The 23,240-nt window shown below is 50.9% G+C and overlaps 1 protein-coding gene across 2 annotated transcripts in view; it reads right to left on the reverse strand.

Annotated features, from left to right (window-relative positions):
* LOC144932538 (rho GTPase-activating protein 6-like) overlaps positions 1-23,240 on the reverse strand; it is a 52,733-nt gene that overhangs the window by 7,205 nt on the left and 22,288 nt on the right. For both annotated transcript variants that reach the window (XM_078856721.1, XM_078856720.1), the window contains exons 3-12: positions 12,537-12,693; positions 10,280-10,354; positions 8,716-9,005; positions 5,827-6,049; positions 4,524-4,579; positions 3,196-3,352; positions 2,277-2,422; positions 1,345-1,485; positions 946-1,043; positions 155-306 (exon numbers count right to left, since the gene is read on the reverse strand). In XM_078856721.1, the coding sequence (XP_078712847.1) occupies positions 155-306; positions 946-1,043; positions 1,345-1,485; positions 2,277-2,422; positions 3,196-3,352; positions 4,524-4,579; positions 5,827-6,049; positions 8,716-9,005; positions 10,280-10,354; positions 12,537-12,693 (1,495 nt within the window). The remainder of the gene's footprint in view (positions 1-154; positions 307-945; positions 1,044-1,344; positions 1,486-2,276; positions 2,423-3,195; positions 3,353-4,523; positions 4,580-5,826; positions 6,050-8,715; positions 9,006-10,279; positions 10,355-12,536; positions 12,694-23,240) is intronic.

Raw genomic sequence — 23,240 nt, forward strand, 5'->3', positions numbered from 1 at the left:
AACTGAACTATGACATCTACACAAACCGTTGCTTACGTGCGATACAAAAGAAGAAGAACAAGAGGAAGAAGATGAAAGAGCAAGGTATTGTGGTTAATTTGTAGCAATTTGTAGTTCATTTGATGTTGACACTGGGAGTGAAGCTCTTCCATACCTGCCACCGCTCCGCGTGCCCCCAGCACGGGGGAAGTGTTCTCGTAGGGGGACCCCTCCCCGTCCCCGTCCCCATCCGCACTGGACCCCCCCTCCAGGCTCTCGCTGGAACCGTCGCGACCTGGGACACTCGGCCAGCCTCGCTCCGCCACCCTGGCACATTGGGACACACGGGCACATGGGGACACGGGGATGACGGTGATATGGTATATAAGGAGACGCAGGTGTATGGGCACATGTGACACACAGAGATAACGGTGATATGGTATATCAGGAGACTCAGATGTATGGCCACATGGGGACAGATTACAGTGACAAGAATATAAGAGGATTTAGGTACATAGATAATGATTGGTTCGGATATTGCACCATATACTCCCGGGTAGCTCAAAGCATCTCCATGACAAACATACTTAAGGACATAAAGACATGGGCAAATTGGGGGTGCAGGGTCACGGGGATATATACACTAATCACAGCGTGTATTTTGATTGTGCATAAGGAGTGTGTAGAGAGCTGTTAGGCTGTGTGGATGAGAGTGCCATTCACACACACACGGGGGGGGGGGGGGGGGGGGTATTGCAGCAGTTGGCACGCTGCGTTATGAACCCGGCGACCCGAGTCCAATTCCCGCTCGCAGCCAACACCGGTGATGATTATCTGAACCGGTCCTGCGGCTCCCCAAGGTCGACTCAGCCTCCAATTAGTACCTGGTGCAGTGTATACACATCGCACCAGATGTCACTTGATGAATGTAGTGCACCACTGTGTGTGCGCGCACGCGCGTCTCACCCGGCCCCCGCTGCCTTCCTCCTCAGCAGGTGCTCCACCACCTCTGGGTCGGACTCCATGAGCCGCAGCAGAACCTCGTGCTGAAGCTCGGGCGGGATCTGCTCACCTCATCATCACGCACACCTCGTCATCACACACGTTGTCAACATGCACACTGCGTCGACGTTAGCAAGCACCTATGAAGGCCGACACGGCGCCATTGTACCCTATTTAAGGCTGGTTCGACGAAGGGGAGGCCCAGGGCCGGCTCAGATATTCGTCACTGATGTTGGTCGTGAGCGGGAATTGAACTCGGGTCGCCGGGTTCATAGCGCAGCGTGCCAACCGCTGCACTGCCGCTCCCCACTTTGCCTTTGTGACGCGTGTACATACACAGAGCAGACGCGCGTGCGTGCACACCAGAAAGACTTGCTCGTGCTGCTCGATGAGCGAGCACGTGGTGGCGATGACAGCCGTGCTGTCCTCACGCACGCTCCGCTCCCCACGCAGGAGGTTTGGCCCGAACACCGTCGCCAAGTTCTGAGCCGTCATCTTATTTCCCTGGACACACGCATGCATATACGAACGGATACACAGAGGCACGCATAGACATGCATGGGACAAACACGCACACATGCACGTATAGATGAATATACAGGGGCAACACACGCATGGGCACATGGGAACACATCGACACAAGGATACGCACGTAAATGCACTATCACGTGTGCACGCGTGGAGGTGGACGCACGAGGATACACACGGCCATGCACGTGCACACAGGGGCACAGATAGACGCACATGGGAACGTGCGTGCAGACAGGCAAACACAGGCACACGCGGGTATGTGACACTACCACCAGGTTCATCTGGTTCCATAATACCAAATGTATACATACCACTGAAATTTAAGATATGCTCAGAATTGCTTTGTTACAATCTGAAAAGCCAATACCAAATTTTGGAAAAAGCTCCTTATACATCCAATGGCATCTATCCCATTTCCCTTATTTCTACAAACCACTTCCTCTAAATTAGCATTCAATGGGCTAGTGCAGGGGTCGGCAACCTACGGCTCCGGAGCCGCATGCGGCTCTTTACGGGCTGCTTCTTGACGATATGTACGTATGTACAGTATGTACTCAGATGCATTGCGGCTCTTGAAATACTGAATTTTGTACCGAATTGCAAAGAAATGGCTCTTCTTGTTATTTTGGTTGCCGACCCCTGGGCTAGTGTAATCACTGATTTGGACAATATGAATGTAAATGTTTTTGAACCTTAAACACTGACCAGGCTCGACCCCCCTGCTTAGCATGGGACACGCAGCGAGGTGGGGGTACGCCGCTCACCTGCTCTCCCGTGTCGGCCTGCGTGCCCGCGTGGCGTGCCACCGTGGCGAGGAAGGAGAGCACGCGGTGCAGTGTGTCGCAGTTACACGGGGGCAGCAGGCACACGAGCAGCCTGAGCAGGGGCACCTGCTGCCCCGGGTCCAGCCCTAAGAAAGAAAGACAAAGACCCCCCCCACCGTATAGCCTTAACAGACTGTTGGGGCAAGTCCTGTTAGCGAGTACCTATGAAGGCCGAAATGGCACACGAGGGGGTGAGTGGCCAGCACCATGCCCATCCGCCTTTGTTTCGCGACTGGTGATGTTTGTACACACCGCACCAGGTACTCATTTGAGGCTCAGTCGACTTAAGGGAGGCCCACAACCGGCTCAGATAATCGTCACTGGTGTTGGCCGTGACCGGGAATCGAACTCGGTTATCAGGTTCGTAGCGTAGCGCGCTAATCACGACACTACCGTTCTCCAGCCCTGACACACACTGGTTGTAATTACTGGCGAAATGTCGTACTCGAATTGTAAATATTATGGATTTACTCTCCAACACACCGGAGTGCTGTTTTGTTTACGTGACAAACCTTACTAATTGTCTGTGTCGGGTGGTGGCGGGTATAACGACACATTTATATTTACACGAAAAACTTCTCTTATGGATAATATTGGTCGTGAAAGCCTACGTGTTAAACTATATGGAGGAGTGTTGGTGGCACGTTTTAGCGGCTAAAATGCAGCAAGGTGTCACAGTGAGTGATACAGTTGGGGCATCCGCCTGTCATCTCAACTCGTATAACACCTGCGTCCTGTCCCGCGACCTCCAGCAGCGAGCCTTCGACATTTCACGCGATGGCCCCAAAACCTCGTCTAGCCCGGCACGAGCGCTGTGGTGACGCTGTTCGCCGCGTGCGCGCGCGTGGCGAACCCGCACCGGCGGCGTGCACGAAGGCCGGGTAGAGCTCGCGCGAAAGCAGGGGCTCGGCGAGGTCGCGCAGGAACTCCTTGAGCAGCGCGGCGACGTCGTGCGCGCTCGCCTCCTCGCCGATCGACGCCGCCTCCTCGCCGCCGCGGTCAAACTGATCCCGCAGCTGCACAGAGACAACAACGGGGAGCATGCGCAGACCGCCGGGGGGCATCAGCAGGCGGCGGGCGGCACAGTGGTGATGTTCGCATGAAGATTGCGTGGGTTCGACTCCCGAGTTTGTAGGTTCTCCCCCCTGTTCTGTGTGGCTTTTCTCGGGGGCCCTCTGGTTTCCTCCCACAGCTAAAGGAGACGCGCAGTGTAAACCGGTCGTCGGCCAAATTTCCCAATGTTGGAATATCACCTGCAAACGACTCAATTGGATTTACACAGCTGGAACATAGCACCCTACAGTGAACAAGTTGGCAGGACCCCCTCCTGAAAAAAGAGTGCTGAGGCTCTGTATGATTTTCCTGAGTAAACAAGCATAGTAATCATAATACATTGTAATAGTAAGCCGGTTGCATTGTTGCTGCAGACTGTAAATACATTTTCTCCCCCGAGGAATAATTCAAGTTCATTTAAGCTACCAACGCACAGACTGTTGCGATCATTGCTGTGAGGGAGCACCTATTAGGGTTGGTATAGCCAACATCTCCACACCAGCACCTATCACCATCACCACCATCACCTATTTATACCTGCCATCTTCAACATCATCATCAGCACCATCATCACAAGCAACATCATCAATACCATCATCACGATTGACACCACTTTAAAGACATGAACAGCAACATTAACACCACCATAAACACCATGATCACCATCATTAATGACACGTCACCAACACTATCACCCTTTCACCCCTGCCGTGATGATCATCGTGACCCCGTGATTTTTTTGCTTCTGCAGTGGAAGGAGTGAGCAGCGGAGTAGTGACGCGTGGACACAGTGGCAACATCTATATGCACACAAGACCCACCGTCCCCACGGTAACCATCCCCAAGGTAATCACACACGTGCACACAGTACCCACCGTCCCCGCGGTAACCATCCCTATGGTAACCAAACACACAAGACCCACCGTCCTCTACAGTAACTATCCCCACAGTAACCATCCCCGCAGCACACACACACATGGGACTTACAGTCCTCAAGGTCTCCATTCCCATGGTAACCGTAGGGTCCACCGTCCCCATAATGACCATCTCGACGGTAACCACACACACATGCACAGAACCCATCGTCCCCAGTAACCATCCCCACGGTGATAAAACACACACGCACACACACACCTGCCGAACGCGTTTCTTGGAGCTGCCCACTCTGAAGATGCCGACCGTGTGCAGAGCTGTGGAGAGAAGGGGGTGCACAATTGTGATCCAACTCGCCATGACCTATCCACAGCTGCATGAAGTCCTGCCCAAGCCGTCACCATCCCTCACGGTCACGTGATGCGGCAATCCACCGAGTGCCTGCACACGAGCCGATCTCATCGCACCCATGCGTCGGCGGTGCCCTCGGGGACGTTCCCTCCGTTGGCTGCCACTGCGTCGTTATTCTCGGCCACTGGCCTTCGTCACTTCCAGCCAACCGTGTCCTGCCCAGGCGTGACTGACTTGTCTTAACAGTTTGAAGCGTGTTTCTCAATTCTGACCCATCGTTCTCGCAAAACCCAAATAATTAGCCATAAACAATTGACGCCAAAAGCAACATCATAACCTGAGACCACAATCAACTCTCCCTTAACTCTTAACTCATGCGTTTAAGGCCATGGAAAATGTCATTACTGGCCTTAAACACGAATCCTGACTAACCACTCACCTTAACTTATATTCCTATTCATTAAGCTTAGACCCACCATTCACCCATAATGCATGGTCCATAACAGATTAATTGTTGACCCTTGAACCATCACCCGAACCTTTAATACCATGCCTTTTCACTTCTACAATCAACTTGTTCCAAAATATTGATCAATGAAGCATGACTGTAGGGGTGGGGTCATTACTCCAGATATCAGGAGCACCACCTCAACAACCTAACCATGTTGGTGGGGTCATGACCCCTGTTTGAATGTGGGGTCGTGACCCAAGACAGTGGCTGTGGGGTCATTGCCCTTGATTGTGAGAGTGCAGTTATGCACCCCATTGTGACCCCTTATGTCAGGAGTAAAAACTCGACTACTGACCATGTCAGGCTGAATCACTGGAAGGTCGTGATCCTCTTCATGCCCTGATCAAGGGGGATAGCCTTCGTAGCGTAGCGCGCTCACCACGACACTACCGTTCTCCAGCCCTGACACACACTGGTTGTAATTACTGGCGAAATGTCGTACTCGAATTGTAAATATTGTGGATTTACTCTCCAAACACACCGGAGTGCTGTTAAGTTTACGTGACAAAGCCCATGACCTTTGATTGTGGGAGCTGGGTCATAACCCATGACCGTGTAGACAGGCAAGCTAGGGGCTCATTACCCCTGATAGAAGGGGTGGGGCTCATTATCCCCGACGGAGGAGGAGTGGGGCTCGTTACCCCCGACGGAGGAGGAGTGGGGCTCGTTACCCCCGACGGAGGAGGAATGGGGGTTCGTTACCGTGCTGCTCGAGGTGGGAGCAGCACGCCTCGACGACGCGGGGCACGCGGGGGAACGTGGGGTTGAGGCTCAGGCGCTGCCCCTCCCCTCGGCGCCACCGCCCCCGCGTGGAGCCCCCGCCGCCCCCTGCCGCTGCATCGGCCGGCAGCGAGAGCTGCAGAGCCTCCAGCAGACGCGACGGGTTCCCCTGCAGCTCCGCCAGGCTGTCCACGGACATCGCACCCTGCGGGGGGGGGGGGGGGACACGCAGCGGGGGGGGGCAGAGACGGCGCCGCGGAGGCGCGTGGGAGGGAGACGTGAGCGCATTGGGGAGACGTGGGGAGATACGGGCAGGCACGGGGAGAGACATGGAGAGGCAGGCACACGGAACAAAAGGAGAGACGGGGGGATGGCGACAAGGGGACATGGGGAGACGTGGGGAGGTACGGCAGGCACGGGGAGAGACATGGAGAGGCAGGCACACGGAACAAAAGGAGAGACGGTGGGATGGCGACAAGGGGACATGGGGAGACGTGGGGAGATACGGCAGGCACGGGGAGAGACATGGAGAGGCAGGCACACGGAACAAAAGGAGAGACGGGGGGATGGCGACAAGGGGACATGGGGAGACTTGGGGAAGTATGGGGACATGGAGAGACGCAGTGAGGCATGGGGAGAGATGGGGAGATGAAGCTGGGGAGACACAGGGAGGGAGGCATGGGGAGGCATGGGGAGATGCAGGGAGGCATGGGGAGTCATAGGGAAGTTGAGAGACACAGTGCATGCGTGGGTATGAGGTTGTATATGTGTGTGTATATGCATTTGTATATACGTGTGTGCGTGTATGCGTGCGTGCAAGAGAGTGTGCGAGTATGTATGTGTGCGTGTGTGTATGTGTGTGCGTGCGTGTGTGTGCGTGTGTGTGCTCGGCAGGGTCGAGTTTGGGTAGGAGCTGAGTAAAATCTTCCCTTTTTTTGGGATTTGTGATGCTCGCATCTCACATCTGTTTGTGGTCAAACCAGGCACATTCCACACAGCAGCCAAACGCACACACACACACACGCACATACGCATACATGCGCGTGCACGCGTGCACACGCACATCCCCCCATACACCCGTACAAAGACACATGCACACACACACACAGAGGTTCTAATAAATTAGTACATACTCTTATGCATTCACCCACATTCACGCACGTACACACACACACAAGCAAACACCAATCTGTACACACACATTCTCACACATGCAAAAGATTACTTTTAGTTTTATAGACCAGAGGGCCAAGTGCTGTCGGTGAGCACCTATTAAGGCCAGCACGGCATGCAAAGGGTGGTGTGGCTCGTGTCTCCATAGTGCGGATGTTCTACACACCACACCAGGAATTAATTTAAAGCTGAGTTGACCTAAAAGAGGCCCAGAACCGTTACAGATATATATACCACCAATGTTGTTCGTGACTGAGAATCGAACTGAAGATGTCAGTTTTTCAGCATAACAATGCGCGAACCAACGGCTCCACACCAAAGACAAAGGTCCCCCGTATAGCCTTGACATACTGTAGGGGCAAGTGCTGTTAGCGAACACCTATGAAGGCCGGAACGGTACACGAGGGGGTGGGTGGCCAGCACCACGCCCGACCGCCTTTCTCTCCCCAGTGGCAATGTTTACACACCGCACCAGGTACTGATTTCAGGCTGAGTCGACCCAGGGGAGGCCCAGGACCGGTTCAGATAACCGTAACTGGTGTTGACCGCGAGTGGGAATCAAACCCGGGTCGCCAGGTTCATAGCGCAGCGTGCTAACCACTACACTACCGCTCCCCACACCGTATGCATATGCACACACGCACGTACACACACATACGAACAAAAAGACAAAGATCCCCCGTATAGCTTGTGGGAAGGGTGAGGTCTTTTACAAGCTACTAAGTGCACCGCACACACGCACACGAATACAAAGACAACGATCCTGCCGTGTAGCCTTCGGAGACCATTGGGGTGAGTGCGGTTAGCGAGCACCTATGGCGCACAAGGAGGTAATGTGGGTTTGCGCCATGCCGAGCCGTCTTTGTCTCCCCATTGCTGATATATAAACATTGCACCAGGTACTGTAAACATTTTAGGGGAGGTCCAGAAATGGCTCAGATATCGCTGACCACTGATGTTCGCCACGGGAATCAAACTCAGGCAGCTGGGTCTTTTGCACCGTGATCAACACTGCGCCACGCACAACAAAGACAAAGATCCCCTGTATATCCGAAACAGACTGTAGGAGAAAGTGCTGTTAGCGAACACCTATGAAGGCCAGCATGGCACACGAGTGGGTGAGTGGCCAGCACCACGCCTGGTCGCCTTTGTCTTCCCAATGGCGATGTTTACACATAGCACCAGGTACTTATTTGAGGCTGAGTCCACCTAGATGCGGCTCAGGGCCGATTCAGATAATCGTCATTGGTGTTGGCCGTGAGTGGGATTCGGCTGCCAGGTTTGTAGCGCAGTGCGCTAACCACAATACTACCGCTCCCCACAATCACACACACACACATGGACATACGCACGTGCACGCACGCACGCAACCAGAAACGTACACATACATGTACACGTGCAGACGCACGTACAAACTACATGTGAACAAACGCATGTACGCACATACACACGGGTTCAAAGGCCCCGAGAGACCAGCAACAAACAGTACTATTGGCGTTGAAATAAAAAAAAAGTTAACACATTGTGGAATTGAGCAAGCTTTTAAGAACTTGTGGTCGTGGCAATTGCACCATGCTAGGTGCACTCTGAAGTGTCAACACATACACACACACACGTATATACATAGGCATGTAAAAGCCCAAACAAATGAGCACGCACCAACACACGCGCGCACGCCGCTCTCCGCTCTCCGCTCACCCTCCTCTGCTGGGGCCGTGTCCTCCCTGCCGTCGCTCTCCCCGCGTTTTCTCCGCCCTCGTCTCGCGTCGACCCCGCGGCGGACGACTCCAGCGCCGACCCCGTCAACTCCGACCCCACGCCCCGTGACCCCGTGCCCCCTGACCCCACCGACCCAGGATGGGCGAGCGGCGGGGGTGGTGGCGAGGGGTCCGGCACGCAGGACGACAGCAGCTCCCTGCGCTGCTTCAGCTCCAGGTCATTGGCAATGACCTGGAGCAGGGGCAGCCCGAAGGCACGCGGAGGGGACTCTGTAGGGGGGTTGAGGGGGGCACAGGGGAGACACGGGGAGACAGCGGAAGGGCACGGGGGCAGAGAAGGAGATGTGGGGAGAAACAGGGAGGCGGGGTTGGTATGGGGATACAGAGGGAGACACGGCAAACACGGGGAGTGAACCGGGGAGTAATCAGAATTGTGGGATCGAGAGAAACGAGAAGTGATAGGGATGCACGAGGAGATGTGGGAATGGATGCACGGGGGACATGCATTTCCATGCACACGTAGGAACATAACGAGATACACATTCTTTTGCAAGCATACACACAATGATGCACACACAACAGTGTACCAGTAGCGGCAATAGCACTACCGCGACCAAAAAAACACCACTACAACATCACCACCACCAGTTGTCTATAAGTTGTGATGACGTCACCTCAGTGCCAGGCCTGGTTCACTCTCACGACGTTGCTCACCGGGAGACAAACACTGGTTTTTTTTGGAGAAATAGTCAAGGATCGCTGGCGGATAATCACGGGACAGACCCACGAGTGGTTGCTCATCACATCACGCAAGTCTGCCTTGTTGTTGCCCCAAACACACACACACACGTGTGCAGCCCTTTATGTCAATCCACTGCTGGATGAGGGCCTTGCTGTGCTGTGTGGGTAATGGGGGCGGGGGGGGGGGGGTGTTTGACCATGCAGGTAAGTGCAGCCTGGGGAAGGCGGGCAGGCTTGGACCCGGGAGCAGGAGAGTCAACGGGGGGTTTGGCTGCCCTCTTCTCTGCTGCCCCCACATAGCCCTCGCAAATAACAGCCTGGTGCATGCACGGCATTCGCTCATCCAATCACAATCCAGGCTCAAACTTGCTTAGCTTTGGAGAAATAACTTTGGAAATCGGACACGTTTCAGGTCATTTGATCATGAGCCGCACACACTAGTAGAGCCCAAACAGACTGTTTTTGCAAGTGCTGTTATCGAGTAGCATCTATGAAGGCCGGTGTGGCCCTCGAGGGGGTTAGTGGCCAGCACCATGCTTTTATTTTAGGCTGAGTTGACCTCGGGGAGGCCCAGGGCCGATTCAGATAAACGTCACTGGTGCTGACAGTGAGCGGGAATTGAACTCGGGTCGCAGGGTTCGTAGCACAGTGCACTACCGTTCCCCTCCACACACACACGCACACACACGCACGCACACACACGCACGCACGCACGCGTAGAGGTGAGAGTTCACGGGAGCACTGTGGCCGTGGTTGACGTCGAGGGGTCACTCTCATTACGGCTCCACCTCGCTCGCCGTTACCTTTGTCCTTTGACTTCTCCCGAGACAAAGTCGTGTCAAGTTTCCGACGCAAGGATTTTTTCCGTTTCTGGCCATCTGCACGCGCAAACAAAGAAAAAAGATCCCCCCGTGTAGCCTTAACAGACTTTGGGGGCAAGTGCTGTTCGCGAGCACCTATGAAGGCCGGCATGGCACACGAGGGTTGTAGGTGGCCAGCACACACCACACACGTATGCAAACATATGCACGCAAATAAAGTTAGGTAATATCCAACAATCTTATATGTTTCTGCACAGTCATTGGTGAAGCAAATATTACTTGATTTTTTTGGGGGGGAAACATCGGTTCTCAGCATTGCCGGCACATTGCCCTCTAAGCCATCAATTTCAGTTGCAGAGAGATCAATTCATTTCGCGAGTTGCTGAGACATGTCTACTTTCTGAATTGTATGTATGCAGGTTGTATGTATGCTGTATGTATGTTGAACTTATTTCGCACCGTACGTAGCCAACCGTGCTAATCGGAGGTGCGGTTGGAAGGACAACAAACTAAACACAAAAAGCAGTTCTCAAGAAATTAGTGAATTCGACGGGTACCCAACAATCACTTCTCCTTCTAATCTCGATATCTAAATGAGCCGTAAATCACGTGACTTGAGTGTGCCCCCCCCCCACCACCACCTCGTTCTTCTCTCCCCATCACCCTCTCATCCACCGCCATCTACATTGACCACCGCTGGATCGCAGCATGCCCCCGTGTGGCCCTTCCGTGTGGGTGGTTCCACTCCCCCACCCCCGAGTTAGATCCAGTGCATGGCGGGACTGAGGGGGGCATACTCCCCCCCCCCGCCCCCAAAGCTCAGCCCCATTTCTAACTTCCTATAGCCAAGTCAAAACAATGTTGGGCAAACCTTTTCCTCATATACAGTCATACCTCGGTATACGACCGCTTTGGAATACGTCGAATTTGGTATAGGTCGTGTTTTGACGAGAAAAAAATGTCTTGGGATACGACGTCTTGCCTGGGATACGACGTCTTGCTTGGGATACGACGCGCTTGCTAGAACTTGTATGAGTCGGGATGAGTCACCGCGTACCCGCGTAGACCCCGGTTCACGACTCCTCCCCTTCCTCACTACCATCCTCGTAGGCTATCAACTCCTCTCAACAAGGTAAAGTGATGTTACATTTAAATTTTATTTACATTTATTTTAATTTATTTATGCATTTATTTTAATTTATGTATGCATTTTTGTAATAAGTAGTGTCTAAATTATTTTATACAACCCCATTAATGTATAATATGCCATATGAAATATAATTTCTTATACTCTGGAATGGATTATTTCCTTTCCCTTTATTTCTTATGGGAAAAATTCGTTTGGTAGACGTCATTTTCGGTACAGGTCCTACCTTCTGGAACGAACTAACGACATATATACCGAGGTACCACTGTAGTTTAGTTTTGGTGACCTTCCCTCCACACCTCCGATTCGCACGGTTCGCGACGTACGGTGCAAAAGAAGTTCAACATACATACACACGGGGTGAGAGTGACAGCCGAATGCATGATGGACACAAGCAGATCATATCGTTACTCCTTCCGTTTAACGCTTAACATTTGTTTAACGTTGTTTTAAGGTTTGTTTAACTGTTTCATGCTCTCCCGCTTGAGTTTTTTGTGTGTGTGTGTACGCCGCCCCCCTTTAAACAAGGTCACGCTGCAGAGTTCCCCGGATTGGTTAATCTCTCTTGAATGGTTGATCCCCTCACGCAATCCTCCTCGTTGGTTGTGTTGTCCCCTCCCCCCCCCGATCTGTTGGTTCCTCTGCGGTTTCCCTGAGTGGTTCGAAACCACTTAGCGACTGATTCCTCCTGAGTGATTGATCTCCGGAACTGTTGATCACCAACCCCTGTGTGATTCTCCCCGATGCATTAGTGCCCTCATGCGGTCCCCTCATTGGTAGGGCGTCTCATGCAATACCTGATCAGTTATGAGAATAAAAATAAGAATAAAGATAATTATAATTTTTCTTTTTATTATTATTTTTCTTCTTCTATCTACGTGACTTTACCGAAAGAAGCAAAGAAGATGAACTCCTGCAGTCACGAAAGTTTTAAGTCAAAATTTCGTCCGCTGATTGGTTAATCCCCTCATTAGTCGATCCCGCACCCCCCCTAATATGATGCTCTGAGTGATTGCGCCCCCCCCACCCACACATGCAGCCCCTTCTCTGCCCCTCCCCCTCAACGCCCCCTCCCCCGCCGGCAGTTGCCACCTTTCGGGATGGCGATGTTGCAGGGCAGCTGCATGTCGGCGAGGCGAGCGAGGGCCGCCTCCTGCAAGCGGGCCCTCTCGAGCTCGGAGAGCGCGCCCAGCGCCACGGGGCCCAGGCGCACGCCCTCGCCGCCGCCCGTCACCCACGTCAGGTCGCCCTGGGGGGGGGGGGGGGGGGTGCAGAGGGGGAACGGAGTTAAGCGATGTGGGGAGGAATGCATGGATGTGCTGCAAGGGACATGCACGCAGAGATATTGGGGATGCACGAGGAGACCGAGAGCCGTAGGAACTGGGCACAGGAGACAATTCGCCCCATCAGCGACTCAACGAATTGTCACAATTCGGGCTCGCGCGATTCATGCAATCCATTCTCGCCTGTGGTCTCGTTTTCGCCCGCTCGTTCTATCTCATTTGCACAGTTTTGTTTGCTCAGCTTAAACATAAATATAAAGTCTTAACGATGGAATATAACTTGCACAAACCATCATTAAATATAACACGTATGTATCTATGGGGACAATAAGAACTGATTTTAAGTTGTTGAATCGACGACTGATGAGGACATTGGGCATGAAGAACAGGGAGGAACAGTGAGAACACGTAAACACGGGAGATGCTTGGATGGGATTTTTTTCGCTCACGCAAATATATGCAGATTGTTGCTGCAAGCTATGTTGTTTGTGAGCACCTATTAACAAATAAAAAACTCAACACGTTCGTCAATAACACCGCCTTGAAGGTAAAAATATGGGCAACGTTTTTTGGGGAATGGCCCTTCATAGCACATTCTATGAAGGGACATTTCCCAAATTACGATGTTGCAGGGCATCTTCATCGTACACTTTGCGAATTGAGTAAGCGCTACTGCCCAAAACTGTCCACCACCAGAACATTGGCTAAAAACGAGAGGGACACACCCATCCCCAGAGGCACATGCCTATCCGTTGCATGATTTAAAAAACTAATCGCAAGTCCAGCACCGGGCCATTCCATATGGCAGAGCGGATAATCAGCGCCGAAGCGAAAACGCCGAATTGGTTAAATGATCAGATCGGTAATTTGTTTTCTGTAATTTAAAAACTGGTTGCATTGAATATCACGAGCTTTCAAATTATTAATCGTTCATTGAAATTGGTGGAGCCTTCTACGAAAATTTTCTGGACATGCATACGAAGTTACACGCGTACAGATTAGCCACATATGGATTATAATTGACAGCCCTTTCAATCCAATGCTGGATGAAGACCTCTCCATACGAATGTGCCACTTGATGCAGTGGTACGAATGCTCCTGTATAAGACTTCCCGAGCCTCAATACATTTTTTTGCAAGGTGGTCTTGCATTGAGATGTTTGGTAAATTCCATTGATAACTTACAGGAGGGAAAAAAAATCAGAGAACCCGGAGAAAACCCACGCATAGGGAAGGATAACCCAAAGATCCGCAGAGGATTCAAATCCATTTGCTGTGCTGACACATTTGTCCTGGCCATCTCGCAGCCCAGCAGTGACGAGGTAACATTTACAGGCGATGATGTCCTTTTCTTGTGACAGGCAAGTAGTACCTAATGTATCGACCCTGGAAATGATTGCACAACAATGAGCGCTAAGTGGACGTCTATACATATATTTTATGACCCTGATATTAATTTCTTATCGAGGATGGTTTCATTGGTGTTTACTCAGGTGGAAGGAAAGAAACCAGTTTTTAACCTGAATTCAAGCACTTTCTTGAGCTGAATAAAAAAGTAAATACACGCACACAAATAGATACGCAAACAGCCCAAATACACAGAGGAGACAAACATCCCCCAGAAAGCCTGTAGGGGCAAGTTCTGTTAGTGAGCACCTATGAAGGCCGGCACGGCACAGGAGGGGGTGGGTTTCCAACACCACGCTCGACCACCTTTGTCTCCCCAGTCGCGATGTTTACACATCGCACCAGGTACTAATTTTAGGCTGAGTCGACCTAGGGGAGGCCTGGGACTGGTTCAGATAATCGTCACTGGTGTTGGCAATCGAACTCGGGTCGCCCAGTTCGTAGCGCAGTGCGCTCACCGGCACGCCACCGCTCCCCAAAGACGAACACAGACACAACAACAGACACGCACAAGCACTGCTACCAAATTGTCCTTCCGATCTGACCTTTACACACTGGGGCCCGCTAATGAGGCTTTAAGCATTGAGGTTTAAATATTTAATCGATGTTTTGGTATTAGAGAAACATTAAAACTGTGATTTCAATGTTACAGACGTACGTAGGTAGTGTAACCCGCTCACCCTCACCGACGATACTCGCACAGTTGTATGCACATGCCATCACAATGTGCTGCGCACGCATTTGAATGCAAATAAAGACACATCCGTGCACAAACAATGGTTTACGCATGTCAATATGCCTGTCTCCACATCGCACGACCACGGCTGCATTCTCACAAAGTGGTACTGCTCATTTTAATGACTCTCCTGAAAACAAAGATGATGAACATGATGGGAGTACAACCCGATGGAAAGTGTTTATCACTAATTATGATTATCAACATTTTTTTCCCTCTCTCTGAAATGTTTTTATAATTACTTGAAACGATAGCCCATGACGACTGAACATCGAATCCGTTTTTAGATTCACAAATATTCAGTGACAAACGAACCATCAAAAACACTTTACTACTGCAATAATGGTTTACAGTCCTTTCTCAATCTACTGCTGGATGAAGGCACCCCATGCCATCTCTGACCATACTTCACCACGATGGTCCGTGAAGGTTAGTGAAGCAGGGGACCAAGCACCGGTTAAGATATCACTCGCCACGAACGTTAGCCATGGCTGGGAACCAGGCCCTCTTGGAGGAGGAGGAGGGGGTATTGTCAGGCTGGTGAGGTCCGTGACTCAAACTCTGTCAAACCTGAGTTTAATTCCCAGCCATGGCTGCTGTCAGTGGCGAGTGAAGTCTTAATCCGGTTAACGAACCTTAACTGATCTTAACTAACCTTAACTAACCTTAACTAACCTTAACTAACCTTAACTGCCCTGCACCGACTGGTGAGGTATGGTAAACAATGGCGCATGACCAGCCCGGCGTGGGGAGGCGTTCATCCAGCAGTACATTTACAAAGAGCTAAACACTATTATTATTATATCTACAACTTCACACGTGGCTCTTTAGTGGAATCTGGAACTAATTAAAAGCTTTGCTCTCTTCATATAAAATCTGGACATTACTGATGGAAAAAACTAAATAATATATATACTGAGGAAGACATGAATCAGGGAAGAAAAGCATATCAGAGACCCATTGTGGCGATAAGGGATGATGACCAATGGACGAGACTTGTGATGGAATGGCACGGAAACTGACAGAATGTGCCCCGAGACCTCCACGGAGACAAGAGGTCAGCTCATCCGCAGGGGCGAGATGGATTCTGGCCTCGCGAGAACTTGAGGGTTGATAGCAGGGTTCATCCAGCAGTGGATAGAATGGGGCTCATGCTGACGAAGCTGATAATGGCAGATCTAATGCCACTTGTTGTCCTATGGATGTTCACTTCAGTTTAGAAATGCGCTGCACAAATCCCACGTATTACAAAACATGTCTCCGCTAATCAGAAAAAAAAATCAAAGCAAAGAAGGATATGTGATCAAATACAAAGATCCCCCGTATAGCCTTCAGAGGGTGTTGGGGCAAGTGCCGTTAGAGAGCTGACACGGCGCACGAGGCAGTGGATGGCCAACCCGACTCCTGGCCGTCTTTGCTCCCCAGTGCTGATGCTGACACGACGCACCAGGTACTCATTTCAGGATGAGTCGATATAGGAGAGAGCCAGAACCGGCGCAGAAATTCGTCACTGTTATTGGTCGTGAGCGGTAATCGAACTCGGGGTTTCCGGGTTCGTAGCGCGGTGCGCTAACCTCTGCACGACTGGTCTCCGATTAAAGCACGCGCACAAACAAGCCGAGCACACGCTCGACACCGCACACAAACATGCGTATGCCAAAACACGCACGCTCACAATACCGTGTGCGCGCGTGTGTGTATAGTACATACGAGTGTGTATACAGTATATACGAGGATGCAATCAGCACTGGCTGCGTACCAAAGATGTTTATGTAAGAGATTCCGGACCTGCATGTGCGTGTGAGTGTGCACGCGTGATTATGCGGGTGCTTAAAGCACACACACACACGTATATACGAAAGATACAAAGATCCCTCCCCCGCAAAGCTGTTGGAGCAAGTGCCTGTTCGCGAGCATCTATGATGGCTCGTGTCACACGGTAGATATTCACCATGGCACTTGTTTCTCTGGATAAACTATCGCATGGTAAAATCACCCCCTCCCCCAACAGATGTTTACATTTTTGACCACCGTGATCGTAGAGCTCTTTGAGGTGGCATTGTTCCTTTTATTAAATGGTCGGGTCAAAGACAATTCATGCTCAAATGAGCAATGAGGCATCGGTGGCTCATCTCCGTTTTACAGTCCCGAGCCAGTGGTGCAAATGTCACATTTCTATGGTTGGAGGGGAGTCTATCTATAGGACAACCACAGTCGACTTCTCTATGAAGTAGTACCCATTTTATAAACCCCAGAGGGAGGAATGATGGGCTGCGTCAACGACAAACCGAGATTTGAACTCGCAACCATCCGATTGCAAGCCGCCCGCTCTACCGCTGAGCCACTTTCATTAAATACGTTTCATAGTAGTAGGTTTTTACCCTTTCAACTGGTACAAAAACTGACACCTTTATACAAGGCATCATGTTTGCAATAACCACAACACAAGCAGTCAAAATGCAAACAAAAAGAAACAACTCTGATGATGATAATGATATGCACTGCTCTACATTTCCTCATTTTCTTGTTTACTCACCCAAGGGGTTGAGTAAGGGTTAAGATGCCCTCCCTGGGGTCGACGTTAGATGTCCTCTCTAGGTTGTCTGCACGGAGAGGACCCAGGGCAAGCAGGGAGGGGAAAGATCTATCCTCGTGTGGGACGATCTGCCGTGTGGAAGATTACCCAGGGGTGTCGCCTCCACCACGGAGAAAGATATCACACTTAACACCCGGGCTGGCGTCGCCAGAAACAGCACCGCGTCCGGCCTTGTTTGTCTCTCCAGTGCTGATGTCTACAACTCCGCACCGGGTACTCGTTTAAGGCACGGGTCTGGGACAGATATCATTCGCCGCTGACGTTCGCCATGGCTGCCAAATTGAACTCGGGGTCGCCAAAGTGGCGAGTGGTGCAGTGCGCAAATAAATGTCCGTGCCGGCAACGTGTATATGCACACGTACCTGCATGTGTCAACGTACCCGAAACACACACAACTATGATGCAATTATCGTGTGCAACAGGCTCACTTGATCCCATTGTACATTTTAGCACGAGAACAGCGTAAAGGGCACGACCTTAACACCATGGTTTGGGTTCAATTAGAACGCGCCGAATTATATTTTGCTCTGCGTTTCATCGCTTTTTGTGAAACATTCTCATGTAGGGTCATGGGACCCACGGCGAAATCCATCTCACTTGCGCTGTTGCCACATTCTCCAGATCGATCTGCTGCGGGTGGAAATACTGTACACGTCTGTCGAAGCTGCCAACGCGACATTTCTTTCCATTCCGCTTTCCCTCTCTCTCTCTCTGCAATAAAATCTCGAGAGTTAGTCCAGTGGGAAAGGTGGAGTCTTTTACAAGCTGCTAAGTGCACCGCACACACGCACACGAATACAAAGACAACGATCCTGCCGTGCAGCCTTTGGAGACCATTGGGGCGAGTGCGGTTAGCGAGCACCTATGGCGCACAAGGAGGTAATGTGGGTTTGCGCCATGCCGAGCCGTCTTTGTCTCCCCATTGCTGATATATAAACATCGCACCAGGTACTGTAAACATTTTAGGGGAGGCCCAGAAATGGCTCAGATATCGCTGACCACTGATGTTCGCCACGGGAATCAAACTCAGGCAGCTGGGTCTTTTGCACTGTGATCAACACTGCGCCACGCACAACAAAGATCCCCCGTATATCCGAAACAGACTGTTGGGGCAAGTGCTGTTAGCGAGCACCTATGAAGGCTGGCATGGCACACGAAGGGGGTGGGAGGTCAACACCACGCCTGGCCACCTTTGTCTCCCCAGTAGTGATGTTTACACACCGCACCAGGTACTCATTTGAGATTGAGTCGACCTAGGAGAGGCCCAGGACCAGTTCAGATAATCGTCACTGATGTTGACCGTGAGTGGGAATCGAACTCGGGTCCACCGGGTTCGTAGCGCAGCGTGCGGACCGCTGCACGACCACTTCCCAACACACAATCACACAAACGTGCACACACACACATACGCAGAGTCACATAGTTTCAATTTTAAGCAGACAAGTCACACTTGGGTCATAGTATGGGAGTGAAATGTCACGTGCCTTCCCATAATTTTGCAGGAAACAAAATGTACAATTCAGGGTGCAAGACGCACGCAGGCCCACACACACGGACCCCCACACATGTACATGCGTGTGTATGTACACACAGTGCATGTACCACACGCACTCACAAGCGTTTGTCAACACGTAAGATGACGCCTCGTGAACCGCACACAACCGCCGGAACAAGAGCGGCACGGGCTACTGCACACAATGATAACAAAGTAAAAAAAACCCACAAGTACGCATACGCCGTGTTACAGGCAACATAGGCACAGGTGGTCGAGCGAGGGACACAATATCCGCACCTAAGTGGCCATGGCATCACTCTGCCCATCTTTTTACAAGACCCGGTTCACTGTGCTGGAATCTCGCTGTTGGGAAGTCGCGGTCGAGAGCCGAGACGATGAGGAAAAGAGTCGTGAAATTTTTGCTGACAGCAACGAAAGGACAGAGCCCAAGCGCTGAGGGTGGAGTGACGGAGGTTCTCTTGACAAAGGAGGTCACGGGACAGACCCGGGTGGTGAGGGTGGAGTTGTGAAGGTACTTTCATAGGAGTTCCTGTGACAGAGCCCCAGGTGGTATTGGGTGGAGTTATGAAGGCTCGCCGACAGGAGCTCAGGCAACAAACCCAAAGCCCCATAATCTTAAAAGAAAAAAACTGGCTACTTCTCCTAACTCTGTGTTATTTTTCTCCAACGCTCTCGCTCGCCGCCGTGAACGTCACTCCCCCGCCTCCTGTTGATGATGGAGGGCGGCTTCCGCCAGTCGCCCGCCTGCGTCTTTCACGATTCCCCCTCCGCAACCTCACGGGCCGATCCCGACAACACCGCGGCCGGTGCCCGCTGTCAGCAAGCCCCTCTCGGTCGCCAGCTCCCCCCTTTGCACCACGTCGGCCCGCCTCACTCTTCGAGCCGACTGCTGCGCTGCTGTACTGTGCCCACTGGGTCTCGTTGGAATTTCCCGCACCCCCTTTTCTGAAAAACAAAACTGTGAGCAAGAAGATGACGTCCCGTGGTCCGTGGGGTGAGCCAGAGTGCTTGGAGGACAGAGACACTGAGCCAATGCTTGAAATCTGGGTCTCTAGCGCCTGTGATTAACTTGGGTTCAGCTCTAGTCAATCGAATGTCTTAGCCCGGTCACTAATGATAGCACATTGTATTTGGTTTTCACTTCGTTTGGCTAACTTCCGGCTGTGTGCGCTCATTTTATGACATCTGTAGCAGTGCAACTTGGGAAAGCGCAGCACACCCTCGCGTTTGTGTGGATACACAAAAAACAAGGTTAAGTTGAATGGATCTCTCAGAAATAGTTCTGTGGTGTCTCCTTCTGGGAACCGTTCTCCAACACACGGAGCTGGTGTATCGAGGCTACGAGAGGTCTGAACCCACACTTCGTTTCCGACAGATGCCAAGAGCACAGGGAGAATGACGCAAGGACAACAACAACAACAAAACAACACTAACAATGGCGTCCATGCAGGAGCGACCCTGCCCTTTCCCCAGCGAAACGATTCTCTGTAAGTTTTTTCCCGGGGTCTTTCCCGGTCATGCCGGGGAGGGAGATGCTCCACACGAACAAATAAACATTGGCCGTGCTTCCATTAAAATGTCGGGACACTTTTTGCTAAAAAGATATTATTATTAAATGCAGCGTGGGTAAAAGCCGCATAAAACTTTATCCGAATTTAAAGACTCCCACTCACGCGATGACATCAGCGAAGAGCACTCGAGGTGGCTGGCGGAGGACCTCGCCAAAATTAGCTTTCCTCCTCGTCTCTTTCGCAATGAAGCAACGAGGAAAATGGTGAAAGAGAGTGGTGTTACCAATCTCAGAGTAGCCGAAAGAAAGTCGACTCAGATGGCCAGGACGTGTCGTAAGAAGAGAGGAAACCCACGTCAGAAGAAGAAAGCCGATGAACATGGCAGCACCAGGGCGGAGTCCGAGAGGCAGGTCTAGCGAGAGGAGGCTATTTGAAGTGATGAACCAGGATAGGACACTGGAGTGGATGTGTAGATGAAGGCCCAGGAGAGGAATGAGCAGAGAAAGAAGAGCAGGAAGGCAGCAGACACCACCGTGAGTAAGAGACAATACCAGGAAAATGAAGAATTAACAAACCTATCGTTTCATCATCCAACAATACGTGACCCAGTGTGGAAAATTAGAAGTGATTGTTCCAAGGATAGCGTGTGACATTTCCTCCGTTGACCTGAGGGCTGCCACAAGAGATGAGTGCAGCTCCAGCACTCATCCGAGCAAGGAGATGCTTTTTTGGATGCGTACAGTGAAATTTGGTGGACGTAATGGTGAGCACACTGGACTTGCAGTCTTCCTGCGCAGCTGTTGAACGATGGGCACGTTTCTTAAACCGCCCCAGCCGCTACTCCGACCTCTTCGAAGACACTCTAGGCCAACATACCTTCGAGAGGGACTTTTTAGAGCTGCCTCTAGCGTAGGCCCATCTGCCAGCAGAGGCGTGAGCAGGATATTGCAGGGCTGCACCTTTACCTTTTATCTTTACAGTGGAAGTCCTCTTATCTGCCATACCATTATTATATTTCCGTTATCCCTTTCGTTTTCTCTTTAATTAACCCTTTTTGGGGTCCTGCTACAGAGCCATGTTTGTCACACGCAAGTCCAAAACATTTTCTCGTAATTCTTCTCCCTGCAAATTTTACCAAAATTAATTCCAAAAAACAAATGTTACATGGTATGGCTTTTATTTTGCGCAGTAACTGAACATAGGCCGTGAACTCCCTTCACTTGAGAATCCAGTTGCATTACGGGTCGCCTGAAACCCGAATGTGAGCCCAGGGTCTCAGCAGCGCAGACTCAGCGGCCCTGAACCCTGCTACGCTGACTCCACTGACACACCCGGCCACTTCTTGTATGTGTGAACAAAAATGTACAAGTAAACGTTTGGAAGTGCTTTCTTCAGCAGTTTTTGAAAAGGCATTTTTTACATATATAACAACAACCACCATTCGCCACTAAGTGGCGGTGACGTCACAACGACGCTTGTGCCAGGTTTATGTGCACCTCGAGGCCACGTGATCACACATCAACACAAACACACAGACACAAATGCTGTACACACAAACACAATACAAAGATCCCCGTATAGCCTTAACAGAGTGTTGAGGCAAGTGCTGTTAGGGAGTGGGTGGCCAGCACCACGCCGCGTTTGTCTTCCCAGTGGCAACATTTTTACACAGCACACCAGGTACTTATTTGAGGCTGAGTCAACCTAGGAGAGGCTCAGCACCAGTTCAGATAATCGTCACTGGTGTTGGCCGTGAGCGGGAATCAAACTCAGGTGGTCGGGTTCGTAGCGCAAAGCGCTGACCACTTACACTACCGCTCTCCAAAGAGAGCCTCACAAACACACACACACCATGCAACGTCTTCTGAGCCAGAAGCCCCACTATTGTACGGGGTCCCCCGCTCGGCTTTTCTCTCCCCATGTGCTTCGAATCTGCACCTCTTCCCCAGTAATATTCACTGTCCTCATATCTCGTTCCAGCACATCCTTCCATCAAGTGCTTAATTTCAGCCAGAGCAGTGCGGGAATTATTTTGGCTTGCTGAATCTATCTCGCCTTATTTTGTCCTCACAATGTTCATACATTTGTTCAGAGGAATACAGGAATGCAGGAGGTCTCCGCTTTACGACGATCCACTTTACGACGTTTACATAATGCCACCACGGATCGAGTTACAACGCGAAACTTGATTTACGACGCATCTTCTGACATAACCCCGAGCACATTGGAGAGAGTCAGTCTGGTTTCTGATGTGTCTTTACGTGTAGCTTTTGTTATTCTGAAGTGTTTTTGTGGATTTTTATCCATTAAGCCCTGTTAAATACGGCTGATAAAAGGAAAAACACATCGGAAAGTGATGTTTCGACTGTTTTTACTGTCTATAGGAAAAACAGGTCCGATTTACGATGATCCAATTTACTATGAGGTTTCCAAGAAAGCAGGGACAACCTGTACAGGGTATAACAATATAGGATTATTATGGATAGATGGTATCTTGCACTCCAGTGGTAGTGCCTTATGCCAATAATCCATACCAAGGCCGTAGCCATGGAGTCAACATTGGGGCAGACCAAATCTTCCAGGGGTCTGGGGGTCCCAAACCAGAAAAAAAAATCTAAATTTGAAAACTCATTTCCTGCCATTTCCTGCCTAAAATATTAAAAAATCCACGAACACATGGGATGGACTTTTTTTTACAATAATGTCTAATAGTGTATTGTATTAAATTGCTCTGTTTTTACTTTTTTT

This window comes from Lampetra fluviatilis, chromosome 5 (assembly GCF_964198595.1).
Source record: "Lampetra fluviatilis chromosome 5, kcLamFluv1.1, whole genome shotgun sequence".
Taxonomy (NCBI): Eukaryota; Metazoa; Chordata; class Hyperoartia; order Petromyzontiformes; family Petromyzontidae; genus Lampetra; species Lampetra fluviatilis.